At 42.6% G+C, this 17,711-nt stretch overlaps 1 protein-coding gene and 1 long non-coding RNA gene across 6 annotated transcripts in view; one reads left to right on the top strand and one right to left on the bottom strand.

Moving 5' to 3' along the window:
- BAZ2A (bromodomain adjacent to zinc finger domain 2A) overlaps positions 1–17,711 on the bottom strand; it is a 73,334-nt gene that overhangs the window by 17,303 nt on the left and 38,320 nt on the right. For all 5 annotated transcript variants that reach the window (XM_081317274.1, XM_081317276.1, XM_081317275.1 and 2 more), the window contains 16 exons: positions 16,505–16,669; positions 14,184–14,405; positions 13,306–13,503; positions 13,150–13,210; positions 12,913–13,021; positions 11,299–11,400; positions 9,779–9,989; positions 8,062–8,123; positions 7,297–7,377; positions 6,934–7,176; positions 5,446–5,700; positions 2,527–2,741; positions 1,640–1,714; positions 1,167–1,335; positions 637–696; positions 315–459 (listed from right to left, as the gene is read on the bottom strand). In XM_081317274.1, coding sequence (XP_081173400.1) covers positions 315–459; positions 637–696; positions 1,167–1,335; positions 1,640–1,714; positions 2,527–2,741; positions 5,446–5,700; positions 6,934–7,176; positions 7,297–7,377; positions 8,062–8,123; positions 9,779–9,989; positions 11,299–11,400; positions 12,913–13,021; positions 13,150–13,210; positions 13,306–13,503; positions 14,184–14,405; positions 16,505–16,669 — 2,373 coding nt within the window. The remainder of the gene's footprint in view (positions 1–314; positions 460–636; positions 697–1,166; positions 1,336–1,639; positions 1,715–2,526; positions 2,742–5,445; positions 5,701–6,933; positions 7,177–7,296; positions 7,378–8,061; positions 8,124–9,778; positions 9,990–11,298; positions 11,401–12,912; positions 13,022–13,149; positions 13,211–13,305; positions 13,504–14,183; positions 14,406–16,504; positions 16,670–17,711) is intronic.
- LOC308661965 lies at positions 427–4,156 on the top strand. The gene is made up of 2 exons (XR_014025063.1): positions 427–499; positions 3,381–4,156. It is a non-coding gene; the product is annotated as an uncharacterized lncRNA (long non-coding RNA).

Genomic DNA, 17,711 nt, shown 5'->3' with positions numbered 1-17,711 from the left:
GTGATGCTTTTTGCCATTTTCCAGCAAAAAAAGCAAACAAACCCCAATGGATAAAATGGATTTGCACTTAACAACCATGTGGTTGATTATGTGGCTTGCTTAACGACTGTGACAACTCACTTAACCACCACCATAAAAGCAGTCACATAGTGCCTCAATGTATGACTGTAATGACTCACAATCAAAATTCCAGTCCCAATGGAGGTTGTAAATGAAGGACTACCTGTCCTGGATGATACCACTTAGAATCCAAACCTCCCTCCCTCCCTCCACGAAGAAGGAACCACCCGCCCACATATCCAAGCCCTGCATACCTTCTGAAGCCTCGCAGCCTTCTATAAAGATCCCACCTAGGTGGGGCAGGACCCAATACCGCCGCCGATATCGATCTTGCCCAAGTGATGATGCGCGTAACAACTGTGAGGAGTGGAGCAGCTTTTTGCGAAAGAACATCTGGCGCTGCAGGAAAAATCAGAACACCAAGGATGTAAAAGGAAAAGTCAGTTGTTTTAAATAAACTTTAACGTTTCCACCTATCACCCTTACAGGAAACCCCAATAACCACTGCTACGTCTGGCAGAAGCTTCAACTCTTCTATTTTCTTTATTTTATTTTTTTTCAACAGCAAACATTTACCTTGGAAAGTTTTTCAATTTGCCTCTCTAGCTCTGGCACGCTGGAAATCAAACTTTCGTTCTGTGGGAGGAGGAGAGAAGTTAAAACTAGATTCCTGATTACCTCCCCAAATAAGTTTTGTTTTGAAAACACTCTATCTCCCAAATGTAAAACGTCCAACTCTTTTGCTTCTCTTGGCAGTTGAAATGTTTCTCATTAAAAAGCCAAGAGGGAAGTATGACAAATGTATTGGTTGATAGCTGTAACTCTTTAGGGAAATGCAAGCTTCATTTAAAGACAAAGAAGATGCAAAAAAAACCCTCTTAAGAATTTTTAAAAAGAATGTTGTGATGCTTACAATAGAAATCCTCAAACATCCTTCCTTAAAAAAAAAACATTTTATGCCAGAAGTTGCAACATAAATGTAGGGTTCCAGTTACTCAGTATTTGCTGTGTTAAGAGATTAACATATTTCTGTCCAAACGCGTTATCATTGTTAGACGACAAGAACACATCATATTCCTCACTGACTCCGTGGTGCTAAGACCTACTTCATTATCTCTCCGGGTTTTGCATGCCCTTCTTCTTTCCTCCTCTTCGTCTATTTCTTTGTCCTCGTTTTCCTCGATGATGCGGGAGCTCCGTCGCCACCGTCCTTCCTCCAAACCGGTGATTTCCGATTCAGGACGCCCGGTCTTTTTAGCTAGGGCAATCTTTAATCTTCAATACAAGGAGAAGAACGGGAGGTGTAAACAAAAGGGGGAAAGGGTCGCGTTGCCTTACTGCGAAGGGCTTAAAGGATCCATATAGTAAAGGAGAAGAACTGGAGAAAAAGATGTTATTCCTAAATCCTCTGGTAAATAAAAAGTGGTAGAATCCCTAGGGTCACAATAATATTCCATACTACTGTGATTTTCACATTGAATAAATTTATGACCAGTATGTTTTTTATTCTTCTTGTCACGGCATTCCCATAAATAGAATACTTCTGCAATAGGCCCACATTAATTCTACAGATACATACCTGCGTAACTTTCCCTCAATGATCCACTTATTTCTCCTATGGTTGGACATGCTCTCCAGAGTCTTGTCAATTTCACTGCAGGATGTAGAAAGAGTTGTTAAGAAAATGGGGAGGATAGCAGAAGAATGACATTCCTTTATCAACATCTGCGTGTAATGCTAATTTCAAAAGACATCTGAAAATGCAATCTGGCTTATAACAATGGATATTCACCAATTCCTTCTTTTGGGACAGATACCCCCAGGTTATACGGGCATAATGTTTTGGACCCTGCTGCTTCCACTCCCATTTCATCAATACTATTTTACTACTGTTTCCTAAGTTTGAGCATCAGTGGCAACGTGTCTGCACTGTGAATACGTTCTCTACCTGTCTCAGAGAAGGCCATTGCAAGCACCTGCATAGGTTCTCCTGTGGATCAAAGCTGCATCCTGACATAGGGCAGCCAGAATTCTTACGGCCGGTACATACGTCTAAACCTAAACAGCACATATGTTGAGAAACTGATGCCGAGGGCCACGTATGCATTGCCTGCCCACCCTGCAGCTTTTGAATGTGGCCACCTGGGAATTTTCCAAAAATTCTTACCAAATTAGCTTAACGTTTTAAGCTAATACGAAATGGGAAATATTACATTCAGGTACCGCAAGCTACAGCCACACTCCAAAGCTGCTTTTGGGGAATGGTGTGTGTGGCACTGTGCTACAGGGCTCTCTTGCATGCTTTTACCCTCCATCTCGTGGTAACAACAGAATTTTGAGACTCACGCTCTGTCCCGATCCATATCCATTTTAAACCTTCGATGCCACACACATAAGGCGCCACATAGGTCGCACCTAGCAGGGAGAAGCACAACTGCAGGAGTCACCTAACCTGACATCACTTACTTGATGATAAGGGTGCTGCTGTTGAGCTCATTCACCAAGAAGGCCAGGATGGCAGCCTTTTTATCTGGAGGCAGTGCCTGGAAGGGTTTAGTTCTCAAGCTATCACACAGGCTTCTGTCTCCCCCATAGGCTATGAGGAAGCAGCGCAAGACCTCAGACACGGTGTCACGGTTCAGGCTTATTTCTGTGAGTTTTTCACCAAGGATCTTCAACGCCTGGCAAGCAAAATAATAAAAAAGGACCATAGATAATTTTGTTGTTGTTGTTGCTGACACACACATATCCCAATTCCTCCTATCGACAACAGATAGAAACGAAGGGCAGGCACTGTGTACAAAGTTTTAAAAATAATTTGTCACCTTTGCTGAGGAAGCAAGTTCTAAGCAACTAAGCAAGCATTTAAAAATTCTACAGTCTATATAACTTGTACTAGATTGCATTTTCTGCAATAAATGTAAAATAGAGCAACGGTGAAAAGGTATGGGGGGGAACCAGGTATTTAACCTGGATCTTGAAAACTCTTCAGTTATGTTGCACTTTGTAATTCAAGGTCTAATATGGGATAAACCAAGTCCAGCAGTCTTTTAAAAGGCCAACTTTCACTTAAAAGAACAAAATCTAAAACAAACTGGCTGGAGAGATAGATATGAAAATATGCCGACTGCACCTGGTGAAACCTCAAAGCCAGTGGTGGGGTGGAAATAAATTTGCAAGTTATCAAGGGAATTGCACATGTTGCACAGTTTCTCCCTATGCTACTAGAGATATATCAAAAGTATAAAGGGCAATTAGTTTTTGCACTATTCTTGTTTATACAGCATTGTTATTTTATTATCTTTCTCCACCACTTTTAGTGATGCGCAGCTGACGGCATCACGTAGCTGGGATTGGATTAAAATGAAGGAATACAAAAACAACTTGCAGCACAATCAGCCAAGCCTTCCTTTTCAAGGATTCCTCTCATAAAACGCATCTACGTTTCGCTCTGCAACCTTGAAAACTAACAACAGGTTCAGGGAAACTGATGGATGCCTTAAGAGTTCCTTTGTGTCAGAATTGAACCCATAAAGCAATGGTTCCTATAAAAGCAACTTTCTCTTCATTGTAAAACAGAAATTATATAACAAGCAAACATTCTCCAGTATGGAAGGCAAGAGAGTCTGAAAACTATCTGAACGCTAGCCGATGTTGTGATTCAGGGTCAGCCTGTGGGTTCGGCAGTTGGGTCGGACGACTCAGAGGAGGAGGAGGGGGGTGTTGAAGACCTTGCTGAGGGGGTTGAAGATCTTGCTGATGAGAGCCCTCAGCCAGGCCCCTCCCACTTGGTCACCACGGAGACCCAGCTGTGTGAGCCTGACAGTGTGGATGAAGATGACCCACAGCTGGCCCTGTTCAAGGACGCCCAACGCAGGAGGCAGTCAATTAGGAGTAAACAGAGGAAGGCAATGGGGCTTCTCGGAAGGAGGCAGAGAGAAGCCACGCCCTGAACTCTATATAAGGGGAATGTGTGGGGAGGGCTGGTTTGCTGAAGGCAACCGCTGGGATAGTTCATGTTTCTTAAAGCTCCTGTTTCTTGGTTTGTCTTGTTCCGTTTGTTTTTGTGGTAATAAATTTGGCAGGCGTAATTCCAGCCTCTTGCCTTCTTGAAAAAGGGGTTGTCCCTGCCTTTTCTGCAGGGCCGGTAGCAGGCTGGTACAGAACAGCCAACATTAACACCAACATTTAAAAAACATGCCCTTTCCCCTTTAAGCGTACCTTTTTTTCCTCCCTTCTTTATTTTCTGCCCAACCTGTCTATTGTGTTAGCTGGAGAAGAAAACTTGAAACTCTGGGCTTCTAATAAGGAAAGCAGCAGAAATGCTTGCTACGCCTCTGTAGCCATTTGTGAGCTCTTTTGTTTCAGTATGGCAACTACCAAGTAGGTTTGTAAATCCAATAAGCTTTAGCTTGTTTAATTGTAGTTTACTGAACACACCACAGCTAGCTAGGTTCACATGTAACAGTGAATCATAAACTATGCAAAGTGTAAGGTAGGTCAATCAATTCAGACTTTTGCTATTAGCTTAATCTGCATAAAAATCAAATTATCAGTACAAAAGTATTGCCTGGATACAGAGATTTTGTAGGACTGTGCAGCATTTTGGATTTGAAGGTAGGGGGAAAGAAAAATGCTCCGGAGGATATAGAGGCACTCAGGTAGTTGTTGTCAACAACTCCTTAAAGCCACCGAATCTCTTCCATGGGATTGTTCATGGGACTCTGCAGAAGAAGCTGGGAAAAGACCATTCAACTCAGGAACCAGCGTTATGATAGTGCTGCTATGTGCTCCAAAACACTTTTCCCCCCCCACTTTGAATCCAAAGCATTATACAGCAATCTTACTCTGAACTTGGGATTTAGGTCAACTGCTCCATGTTAATGTGTAGATCTTTTCAGTGGCTACAACAGGACAATAATCCCTGTTACTCTACAAGGCTGACTTCTAGTGTTGGCATTTGGTGACAAGCCATCTTAGTCCATATCCTATTTAACAGGCTACATGTTGAAATGAAGCCAACCCTGCACGCATTCCTCATTTCCACAGCGGAGCAAAAACCATTAGGTGCAGCTCTCTCATACTTGGATCTTCCTTATTTCTAACTGTTAGGACTCCGTTATCTGCTTGAAAATGTGGCTGTAGTATTCTTAAGTCCTAAAGGTTGGCTAAACAGGATGCTCAACATTTTCAGTTATAGCTTCAGTTCTTTGCAGAGTCCATTGACTTGCCTGATGATAAAAGAATTTACGTGACAAATAAAGTTAGTTTTGCAGCATTATGCAAAGTAAGAAAATTATTCAGTATTATCTCATTTTTCTGGGTAAAGAATTTGGACTGCTTGAGAGTAAGGGGCATCCTGACAACAGATATACACAAACCTACCTGACAGCATGAAGGCAGGCCAGGGTCGTACAACGCCACTTTCACCAGCTTTACCAGAAGATCCAACACTTCACCCAAACTATCTCCTACATTGAAGAGGCCTTCTTGGAGGGTACTCAAACTGGGAATTTCCCTGGCTACATCAAAACCCAGCACTTTGCCATAGTTATGTAGGAATTCCACAATGGCTAAGCAATCTGAGAAGGCTTGGCTGGGCAAAACCAATCCAGGAATGCGAGAAAATTCTGGCAGAGGCTGGAGAAAATGGAGAAAAGGCAAAAATATTAACACAATACGAAAGGGAGGTATGGCACCAACTGACACGAGAGGCAATAGCGATTACTGGTTCCAGGGAGGTAGAGCCCAAGAATATTTATATATTAGTAAAAATCTTATTCCCACAATCTTTAACTGGTCAAAATGTATCACAGGGCAACAATTTTTGAACCAAATGGACAAACTTACAGAATGTGTCCAAAGTCTGCGACCCATGAATCCCATGAAATTGGAATTCGACAAATTTTATAAAATCTTTTATGACATAAAACATAAAACAGTTTATGACGTAAGACGAAACATAAGACATTTCTGTGCTGATGTTCGACCGTGCTGCATAGTTCAATATGAGTTATTTTTAAAACGGATAATATCACTGAACGCATCGCAACTTTCCCAATGAAACTCAGTATACTGGAAACTCAAAAGTCACTGATAAATGCACTGAAGAATCCGGTAAGAAAATATTTCTGAAATGACGGCCCAAGGAATGACAGGCTGTCTAGTACAGTGGTCCCCAATCCGCAGGCCATGGCCCACTGCCTGGCCGCAGCACGTTTGGAGCCGGGCCGCACAAGTGGCGGGCGTGTCCTTGTGCGCGCACGCAGCTCCGCTTGCTCAAGCAGGGGACACTCGTGCTCACACACGCAGCCCCGCTTGTGCAAGCAGCGGGCGCTCACGCATGCAGCCCCACTTAATAAGTACTTTCATCCTGGCACTAGCTGTTATAGGACACATTATACTATGGTACGTGCGCTGCACGTTTCTTCCCACATACAATCTGGGAGAAGACATTTCAGTGCTGGCACTTTTTCCATTGGCTGCTGCATGAAGAAGCTGAAGACACCTTCCAAATTAGTAAGGGTTGCATTCCAGGTATATAGCTTTAACAATTTGCATAGCTTAATCTTTCTATTGCTATTTCCCCCCCCCACACTTTCCCAATCTAATTTATCCTATATTCCCAAAAAGGTCATAATGTTTTTCCAAGAACTACAAAGACTACAAAATGCATTCACAAATATTCTAAAGATTTAAACCTTAAAACGAATTAAGAATTTACAGGTGAGAAATTGCTGAAGGTACTTTTTACGCGGCATTCGCCGTCTTCTGGTGCAGAAATCCCTTCTTTATTGGAAAAGATCCCTCTGAAACAGCAGGACAAACTGGTACCTTTACAACCGGAATCGAGCGCCAAGCAGATCAACGTACCTGGTGGTCTCCTAAACACATATCCTCAGTGGGCTTTTTCATTTCCTCCAGGATCATTTGCTGCCGCTGCCGTTCTTCCTGACGGCGCTGAGCAAGGAGATTCTTATCAGCCTTCCGGGGAACCTTCCCTGAGGGCGCCGCTTTCTTCTCCTTGGGCTTCGCTTTTTCTTTCAATTTCACTTTCTCATTCGGCTTCTCCGGTTTGCTCTTTTCTGGCTTGCTCTTCTCCTTCTTGATCTGGGGCTGGGGGGGTGGGGGAATGGGGGAGAGAGAAGGTAAGTTGTTAAGCTTCGCATAAGGTTATTCCCAACCCGGCAACTTTCCTCTTTTTCCAAGAAATCCCTCATAATCACTAACATCTACCTTAGTTTTCTTTTTCGCTTCCTTAGACTTGGCCTCCTTGGACTTTGTGGTCTTGGCTTCTTGCTTCTGCTTATTTTGTACCTAGGGAGAAAACCAACCATGCTGAGAACACAAGGGAAAAACACCAAAGGGGGGGGGAATAATTGCTCCGTTTTTAAATAAAACAGTGGTTTTCCCCAACTTCTACTGCATAGATTTATCCATCATATTTTGCCTGTCTCGCATTCTAACCAAAACATTCTAAACCCCCAAGATTCTGCTAACCGAGACATGATCCACTTCGCGTGGCTTAGATTCTCCAGGAAGCGAATTGCAGGATTTGGCATTTAAGTACTTCGGTTTTAACAAATACCTCCTTCCCCTTCCCCCCTACAACTGTAGAGAAGCAGCTGTAGAAATACTGGAGCTTTCGCTCCTTCCCAATGTCAACATTCAGGTAATTTTGGTTCTCAATTCTTTTTTGCTGTTCTATTTTTCCCCCCACTAAAACCACTCCCCCCCCCAATGTCACATTATTTTAAAATATGAAAAAGGTATGTGAACATAAATTCAGTTTTGGATTTTCTCCTGTACAATATGGAAGGCTTATTAAACCTCTGCATATCAGCAGCCTTACTAGCAACCAAGAAAGAAGGTCTTACAATATATCACCTCCATCCTCTACATTTTTGAGTTCAGGAATGCTTTTTCTCTCCCAAAAAAATGCCCACAAGGATGACCGAGACTTCTTAAGCAGAATGCACAAGCTTTTTCTATTTTGTGTACCTTTTGTCTCATTTTCTTCTTGATCTTGGTCATCTTCAGCTTATCTTCATCACTCAGAAACTCTGCAGATACAAAAAGGGAGAATGAGACTAAACTAGCTCTACATCTGATGTCTAACAATACCTTTATTCTTTAGAGGAAGGTATTAATTTTCCAAAAGACGTGGCTGACATGGGCCAAAAGAAATATACTCAGCGTGAACACAACACAGTCTTTTTTCATAGCTAAAGTTTTGTTCCTTTCTCAGGTTTAACTGTTTCAGCCATTAAACAAGCTTTCGTGATCATGATTTTTTTAAATATAAGCTCCATTGTGAGGAATGAAATCTGCGAACTCTACCCACATATAAACTAATGAGCTGTTTTAAAGATATTTTGTGAACTGCAAGAATATAAATACTCTAAGAGCACGAAACACTGAGCAATCTACTCACAGGTCCAACAGCAAATATGAATCTATTGCATGATTTTAGTGCTGCTTAGTAATTAAAAATAAAAAATAAAACTCTTTCTGTGGACTGTAAGGTCAGATCAAGTGCAGGCAAGCTATAATGTCGGCAGGTGGCACTGAGGATTTTATTTCATTGTATAATGAATAAAACATTTCTTCCTATTTGCCTCCATCTCTTGTGTATTCCACACAGTGGCTTCACCAGATGAAACTGGCAGCGAGCCCAAAGAGTCATAATTAAATCAATGTGGCTAAATTGCTCTCCCCTACAACACCCAGGCAGGGCTGTAGCTTTATTAGGAAGCATTCGGTATTCAGGATAGCGAGAGCATGTTACTGCTTAAAGTATAATAATTATGGAGACTAGGACACCCTGGATACTTCAAATTTCTTGCAATTAAAACAGAGGTAGGCCATCTCTGCCCCAGAACAGCATGTGACCTGTGTGGCCTCAGAATATCCTCTGCTCCTATTTGCTGAAGAGTAACAACATAGTTCCTCACCATATTGAGTCAGAATGCAAACCGTAGTGATGAATCCAACAGGGGCTTAAAATAGATTAAGATATAAAAAAAAACCCACACAAAATCCATTCCCCACCCCAACAAAATTTAGCCCAACCCACTGTGCCTGACTGCCCACCTGCTATGGTCCTAAGGCTACCAAAAAATATTCAGTGACCTGATTTGAAGCTGCTTAGAGTAAGACAGGACTGATGGAGCACCCATGGCTGCACTCCACAAAGGTTCTATTTATATATCTGATCCTAAATCTTTCAGCTTTTTAAATAACGACAACAACAAAAGTTCTAGCCCCCACTGCAATGGAAACATAAGTGAGAGCTAGGAAGAAGGTGGTACCTGCAAGTACTTCCAGTTCTGAAAAGCACATCTCTTATTTTCTGCGTAACTACCTGCCCCTCCCCTCAAATTCTCCAGGCATGTTCTCTTACCTATATATTCTTACCGCCCCTTGCTTATCCGTTCCTCTCTTCCTGCTGCCACACCGCTCCTTGACAAGAAATTCCAAATTTTGCAAAAACTCACACATCAGTTTCCAGAAAAGGCATGCAAATGAAAAAATAAGCAGATTTGCATGCATCTTGTTGATTGGCATTATTTTTGAGAGCAAAAGTTGAATTTTCTTGCTGCACATAATGAACAGCCTTTCCTCCAGAAACTGACAAAACAACCACTGCCACAAGCTAGAATGTTTTCTTGTGAAAGCTACAAGCATGCAAAAAAAAAAAGGCTAGTCCAACTGGTACCTTGGGTTTCCAGCTTTTTCAAAACTCTGACATCGGTCTTGCTCAGCAGGTCGAGCACTTTCACTTTGGGAGGTCGGCCCCGTCCACGTTTCACTTTGGGCATTTCCTTAGCCTTGATTTTCTCGGTATTTCGAGGGCGGCCACGCTTTCCCGTGATGGCCTGGATACGTGAAGGGATTTCTTCATGTGACAATTTTACCCACTGCAAGCCCTGTGAAATGAAGAAAAGGATGCTGCAGATGTTGTAGCTTACACAGGTCAGTATCCCTTTTGCTGGCCATACTGTTTAGTGCTGATGGAAACTGAAGACCGCAATATCTGCAGGGCAAAGGGCATATCCTCAGAATCCACAGAAACAAATCCTTCCGTACACACCTGTAACATACTTTTGGTCTAGAAGCAGAAAAACAATTTGGGGAGAGGATGAAGAGTGGACTAACTATGTGTTTCAAACTCAGTTTACTAAGCCATTAGGCCAGATAGAAACAGTCCTTGACCTACAACAGTCCTTGACCTACAACCACAATGGGTCCGGATTACCTACGGCAACACCTGCGGCCGGCGTCAACTTCCCTCCGTCCAGTGCGCTCCCACAGAGAGGGCCTCCTCAGGGTGCCTCCGATCAAAGAATGCCGATTGGTGGCCCCCAGGGGGAGGGCGTTCTCTGTGGGTGCGCCAGACCTGTGGAACCGCTTGCTGGTTGAGCTCCGGATGGCCCCCGACCTTTGCTCCTTCCGGCGCGATCTAAAAACTTATTTATTCGAGCAATCTGACCTGGTCTGATGGGTTAGGGGTTTTAATATGTTTTAATTAATTACTGTTTTAAACTTGGGCATAATATTTAATCGTTTTTTAACTTTTGTATTTCGTTTTTATATTTATTGCCCTGTACACCGCCCTGAGTCCTTCGGGAGAAGGGCGGTATAAAAATATAATAAATAAATAAATAATAATAATAAATAATTGAGCCCAACATTCCCATTGCTTAGCGAGTGAGTCTTGCCCCGTTTTACAACCTTTCTTGACACAGTTGGTAAGTGAATCAATGCAGTTGTTAAATTAGTAACATGGTTGTTAAGTGAATCTGGCCTCCCCCATTGACTTTGCTTGTCAGAGGGTCGCACAAGGTGATCGCATGACTCAGGGACGCTGCAATCATCATAAATACATATCAGTTACCCACAGTGTCCAAATTTTGATCATGCATTCATGGGGATGCTGCAGTGGTCATAAGTGTGAAAAAGTCACTTAAGTAACTTTTTTTCAAGTGCCATTGCAATTTTGAACAGTCACTAAATAAATGGCTGTAAGTCAAGGACTACCTGTACTATGCTTCAAGAGATACAGCTGCTGTTCATGAGAATGTCCTCCCTTACTTAAAATACTGAAACTAGGATCTATGTAGATACTCTGTTGTAATCCTTGGCCCCAGGATTTCTAGCACAATCTTGACAAAAGGACAGATGCTAAAAAAAATAAATCACAAGTTGCCAATGATTCCTCAGAAGAGGAAGATCTACCTCAGATGTATCTCGCTCTTCAAAGAAATCGCCCACTGGCATTCGGGGACTGAAGCTGAAGTGTTCACGGCGGACGTTCTGCCCATCATTTCTGCTCAGGTACTGCAGGAGAATAAACCACCAAAACATTAATCAAGCACTTAAGTTTCTTTTTAAGATGGAGGTTCTCTCTGAAGTGAGCATAGTACCTTTGGAACTACTGAAATACTCTGAATTGGCGTCCAGATAACCATGTAATCTAAACAAGCATATTGGACAGCATCCATTATAACTGATTAACAATCTTAGATTCTGCTTGGTGTCTTATAAGAAGTATTCAAAAAGGGCAAAGCAAATCTTATTCCAAGACCAAGATAGGAACTACATTCATATCCTGATAAGAGAAGATGATGAAGGTAGTCACATGGTAATAAAAGGCAGGAGATGCTACATGATAGGGCCGACAGCCTGGAGTTTACAAGGAAGAAATGAAGGAGTCTTGGATAACAAGAGGCCACGGTCTGAAACAGAGGATCAAAGAACAATAATGCAAGCAGATGAATAGTACTGAACCTCACGCTGCAGCTCTGCTCAAGAAGCAGGAGAGTAGCCATGGTTCAGGGAGGCCTTTGAAAAAATTTTTATCTAGTGTGGCAATTGTGCCCTTTCCTAGACCAGGAGAGTTCGTTCACGGTCCATGTTCCTTGGTCACCTCCATCTGAATTACTGCAATGTGCTCTAGATGGGGTTGCTCTTGAAGATTACCCCAAAACTTCCAAATGGTCTAGAATGCACCAAAACACACAGTAACTTGAGGCCCCTAGTAACACCTGACTTGGGCAAGCTGCTCTTGCTTCGAGTTTCTTTCTGGGTACAATTCAAGTGCTGGGTCATCACCTTTAAAGCCCTTTATTTCGTGGAATGAAGTTAACTAAAGGACTTCCTTTCCCTAAAAACATCTACCCATCCTACCAGGTCAGATGGGGTGGGCATACTCCTAGTCCCTTCCCCTAAACATTGCCATCTTATGGGAGCTAGGAAGCCTGATTTTTCTCTGGCAGCCCCTGTTTCATGGAACATTCTTTACCCTCAGATTGTCTGGGAAGCATTGAAGAGACTGCAGATCAGAACTCTGACTTAGCATGAAATGTTTCTAAGAAGAAAGCAGGGAGGGAGGGAGGGAGGGAGGGAGGGAGGGAGGGAGGGAGGAAGGAAGGAGAGAGAAAGAAAGAAAGAAAGAAAGGAAGGAAGGAAGGAAGGAAGGAAGGAAGGAAGGAAGGAAGGAAGGAAGGAAGGAAGGAAGGAAGGAAGGAAGGAAGGAAGGAAGGAAGGAAGGAAGGAAGGAAGGAAGGAAGGAAGGAAGGAAGGAAGGAAGGAAGGCAGGAAGGCCAAATGAGTGCGGATCCAGGTAAGAAGGTGTTCTGACACAGTATCTCTTCTCTTTGGAAATTCTGAAAAAAGAGGAACTTTGTCTGGGCTGGAAGAAAGCAACATTATTCTCAGCAGACAAAATAAATGTTCAAGAATGATTTTAAAACTGTGTTGCAGAATAGTTCTCTCAAATGGAGAAGTCACTTACAAAAGAAATCAGCCACCACCACTTCCTATCTGGGAACTTTTTTTTTTTTTACTTACCTTGATCACCTCTGGAAACTGCTTCATCCTTTTGCCACAGGGTCCATAGTACCAGGTTTCTCCCTGCCATCGGTTGCTCCCTTTCTTGATGCGCACCTCCCTTCGCCATCTGAGTACAAAGGTAGCCTATCAAAGACTGGAAACCTGCACCCTAGCTCAGAAGTATTACTTGCTGTGCGTGTACTAGCGCGGTGCAAAAGCAAAAATCCTTCCCGCCAGGAGAATGGGAAAACTTACCCATGTTTCAAGGGGTAGTGCACCTCTTCTACTGTGGCTATTCTCCTTCTTGGAACATCACCTGTCAGAACAACCAGCCATTACCAGTGCTATCAACTAAGTTAGATTTAAAGGCAGCCAAGTAGTTTAGAAGCACGAAGAAAAGAGTTTACTTACTTTTGGCAGATACATTTAGCAGTGAAGCTTCTTTGCTGTCCCTGTCTGTTACAGGTGTAGGATTATCTGGACCACTGCTCTTGACTGCCTCTTCCAAAGAGGCATTTAGAGACTCTGGTTCAAGGGATGCCTGCGAATCCAGAAACTCTGTGCCCTCTTGCCCTACTTCACTGACACCGGTCAGCTCCAGGCTGCTCTCTATAACAAGAGAGAAGGAATAGAGGAATAGAATGGCACAGAGAAAAGAATGAACACACAATGAAAAAAGTTCGTTGAGCATTGCAGAGAATAAGACATTTCTTACTTCTGCTGCCTTCCTAGTCACTTAGTGGAATGCTACAAGCTGTTAACAGTATACAGCGTAAGACTTAGGATGCAGATCTCAAGTACTCAGCCGGGTCACTTGGAAGCTCTTTCAAGAATTCAAGCTTTCACATGATAATTACAATTGTTATGTGAACAACGTAGTCCTTCGTAACTTACTCAGGATTAATATGCAGTATTGTCTTTTCTTCTAAATACTGTTCGAGAAGGATTTTCTACGCTTAATTTTAAAAAATAAATTTCCAGCTGAATAAAATAGCTACCGAGGACTCCGTTAAGCAAATATATATTGTACCGTATATGGTATTCCAATATACGCCTTTCCAAAGTTCTGTATACAGTTAAATTTGATTTCTCTCTTCCTAATTAAATTCCTAACCATACCGAAAGTTTATAATAGCTTCCCCTCCCACAGATCTATGCAATTTATTACTTGGAAATGTGTACCTCTAGATCCCACAATTCCCTTTGCAAGTACTAAGCAAAAGCTTCTGTATTTGAAGGCAGAGAATTGATCAAGGATGAGAACGGAGGAATGGGTGGGTCTTGCTTACCTTGCAAAACAGACTCTCCAAGAACAGGAGGCAAATTGGCACTTCCAAAAAGAGAGGTGTCAGGCTGACTGTCATCTGCCAATAGGCTGAAGGAGTCAGAGTGGTTGAGAGAGGGACTGCCAGGACAATCCAGGGCAGAAATGTCAGGAGGATCCTCCAGTGGAGACTTGCCACTCACAAGTTCAGATGTATCCATTTCATACAGATCTCCTGTCCCTGGGTCTACAAATCATATATTTGTAAAGATCTTACAAGCTATTCAAACTAGCAATTTAATTCCAACAATGTCTTTGCATTACTATCCGTAATTTAAACACTGAATATACATAGTGCTCCTTACACTTCTTTGTGTAATTAGACCGGTCCTCAGAAATGCTATACTAAAGAAACATTTCATGACATTTTAAAGAAATGTCTTGTTATTTTTACGAAAACAGACTGCCACCTGCCTAGGGCTTAGCATCCTAAACATTTGTTACACCAACTTCCAAAATCTGAGCCATTGTGCATCTTTTAGAAATCCACTTTAGGAAAGGAAAAAAATTAAGTGTCAAATAGAAAAATATGGAAGTTAGCCTGTTACTAGCAACATTTAGATGAAGTGTTTGCATCCGTTTCTACTGCTTACATCTACAAGACATATAAGCAAAAAGCACAGTGGTTAAGATGTTGAATTAGGAACTGGGAGACTGCAATTTCTAGTCCTCCCTTGGACATGAAAGCTAGCTGGGTGACTTTCAGCCAGTCACTCTCTCTCAGCCCAATCTCCTTCGCTGGATTGTTGTTGTGGGAAAAACAGGACATGGCAATATTATGTATGCCATCTTGAATTGGACAAAATTGACTCAGCCTTCCATCCTTCCGAGGTAGGTAAAATGAGGACCCAGATTGTTGGGGGCAATTAAGCTGACTTTGTAATAATGCCACTTGGGGTGTGTGTGAAAGCCCTAACAAGCAGGCATATACTGTACATAGAATGAAGGCTACTGCTAAGCTTGTAAGCCGCCCTGAGTCTTCGGAGAAGGGCGGGATATAAATGGAATTTTTAAAAAATAAAAATAAACGTAGGATATAACTCTAATAATAATGTATAGCAGAATGTATAGAATGGTTGGAAAAGGCACACAGGTTGTTGGGTTGGAACTTGTATTTTCACATAACTGATACATACACGACCCCTTTATTTATTTAACCACTCAAAAACACTACTAAAAACATTTCTTTTTCCCTTGTTCTCCGTTCTCCCACTGGTCCCGTATCAATGAAACTAAAAGCAACTATTGGAATTGGAAATCATTTAGACATAAAATGTGGGCAGAAATCAGAACTAACCATTAGTCTTTTGTCTTCTAAATCTAACTAGTTGCCTCCATCATGGTATCGGTCTCTTTTGATCTTTATAACTAAATTATAAAACTGGATTTTAAATCTATATGCATTGACACAATACAAAATATAATTGGAATAATAAATTCACGAAGGAGACTGTGCCTCTACCACTAGTCCACAAAGCGTTTGGTTAAGCCTCTAGCCGTGGACAGCAATAAGATAGGAAAGAGCAAGTAACAGGGCTGCAGGAGAATTGCTTGTTTGTTGTTTTGTATATTGCTATATTGCTAGGTCTAAAGTGTCTACATTTCCAAGAAATGCTGCTGCTGGAGAAGTTGCACATCAATGACAATAACAGCAAACATTGATATAGATCAGAGGTCTTCAAACTTGGCCCTTTTATAACTTGTGGACTTCAACTCCCAGAATTCCTCAGCCAGCAAAGCTGGCTGAGGAATTCTGGAAGTTGAAGTCCACAAGTCAATAAAAGGGCCAAGTTAGAAGATCCCTGATATAGATTATAGAAGCTACATTTAGGCAAGATAGGTTTTCTTCACTGTCATTAGTTATAAGACCTTAAGAAAAACATTGCCAACAAAACCGTTTTCACAAGGTACCATGTTACTCATTTACAGAAATGTTAAAGTCACCATGCATCTTAAAATTTAATCCAGTTTACAACGGGATAATCTTTTATGACTCACAGCCGCCTACTTCCATTCCACATGAAATGCATGGAATACTGTGACAATTGGTGAAACGTGGGATACCCAGATCTCTACAAAAGAGCTCTTGCATTTTGAACAGTAGAGAGGGAAATTTCATCATGAATAGCTTGTATAACAAACTACATTTTCTTATTTACTCAAGTATGTTGATGTCTTATATTTTTTTCATATTTTTTTTCCATTCTACAAGGACATCATTTCTAAGAAACCACCAGCTCAAATTGTATAAATACAAAAATGCAAAGAAAAATTTCACCCACTTACCTCTGTCTAGTGACTCAAAAGGCTCCAAAGAGTCTTCCAGAGGAGGAGGGATCCGAGAAGCATCCTCAAGGCAACTAGCTCCAGCATTAGGTTCCAAGACAGAGGCCTCTTGGCTAAGAGGCTCAACAACTGGAGAAGAACCATTGTAGCCACATATTTTCAGTTCTACAGGAAATATTATTAAAAGTGTCACACTGAACTTTCTAAATTGTGATTTTAAAAATTATATTTCACTTCAGGTCTTGAGAAAGCTTTAAAAATAAGCAGAATCTCACAGCAAACAGACACGCACACCATGAGTGAGGAGGGTCTTCCTATTTTGACGGTGATTGGGAGGGGCAGAGAGTGTGGGAGCAGAGGGCTTTATCGCAATTGGGGAACGGGCCACCGCTGTCTTCAAGCAGTTGCCTGTTCCTGCCCTCGTGGCTCTTCTTGCTCCCCCGGGGGCATAGGATTGCAGGACCCTGGGCTCAGGTTGGTTTATTTCAACGCCAGGTCCGTGGTGAACAAGGCTCCCCTCATACATGATCTTATTGAGGAGGAGAACATGGACCTGGCCTGCATCACAGAGACCTGGTTGGGCCAAGAGGGCGGTGTCCCCCTCTCGGAACTATGCCCACCGGGCTTCCGGGTGCTTCACCAGCCGCGGGCCCAGGACAGGGGTGGGGGGGTGGCGGTTATTATTAGGGAGAGTCTTTGTCCGCGAATGGCCACTGTCCCTCAGATAGGTGGGTGTGAGTCTCTCTTTTTGAAGTTGGGCCTATTGATTACGTACCTGTCTCCCAGCTGCATGTCATCGGCCCTGCCTAAGCTCCTCGACGTCTTGCCCGGGTTGGCGATTGAGTTCCCCAGGCTTATAGTTCTGGGGGAGTTCAATCTGCCTTCTGTGGGTGAGGCGTCTGAGTTGGCCAGGGAGTTCATGGCTTCCATGACGGCCATGGACCTGATTCAAATAATTCAAGACCTGACCCATAATGGAGGGCACACACTCGACCTGGTTTTTATCTCTGGGCAGTGGCTTAATGATCTGGGTAGGGGGGGATTTAACTATCCATCCCGTCATGGTCCGATCATTTCCTTCTCCGGCTAGACTTTCAGTACGCCACCCCCCGCCGCTGGGAGGCGGAACCGACCAGGTGGTTCCGCCCCAGGTGCCTGATGGACCCTGAGAGGTTCCAGACGGAACTTGGGACATTTCCTGCTTCCC

Source organism: Vipera berus (assembly GCF_964194415.1).
Source record: "Vipera berus genome assembly, chromosome: 2".
Lineage (NCBI taxonomy): Eukaryota > Metazoa > Chordata > Lepidosauria > Squamata > Viperidae > Vipera > Vipera berus.
The sequence above is the reverse complement of the archived record's forward strand: the minus strand, read 5'-3'. Positions and strand labels throughout refer to the sequence as shown.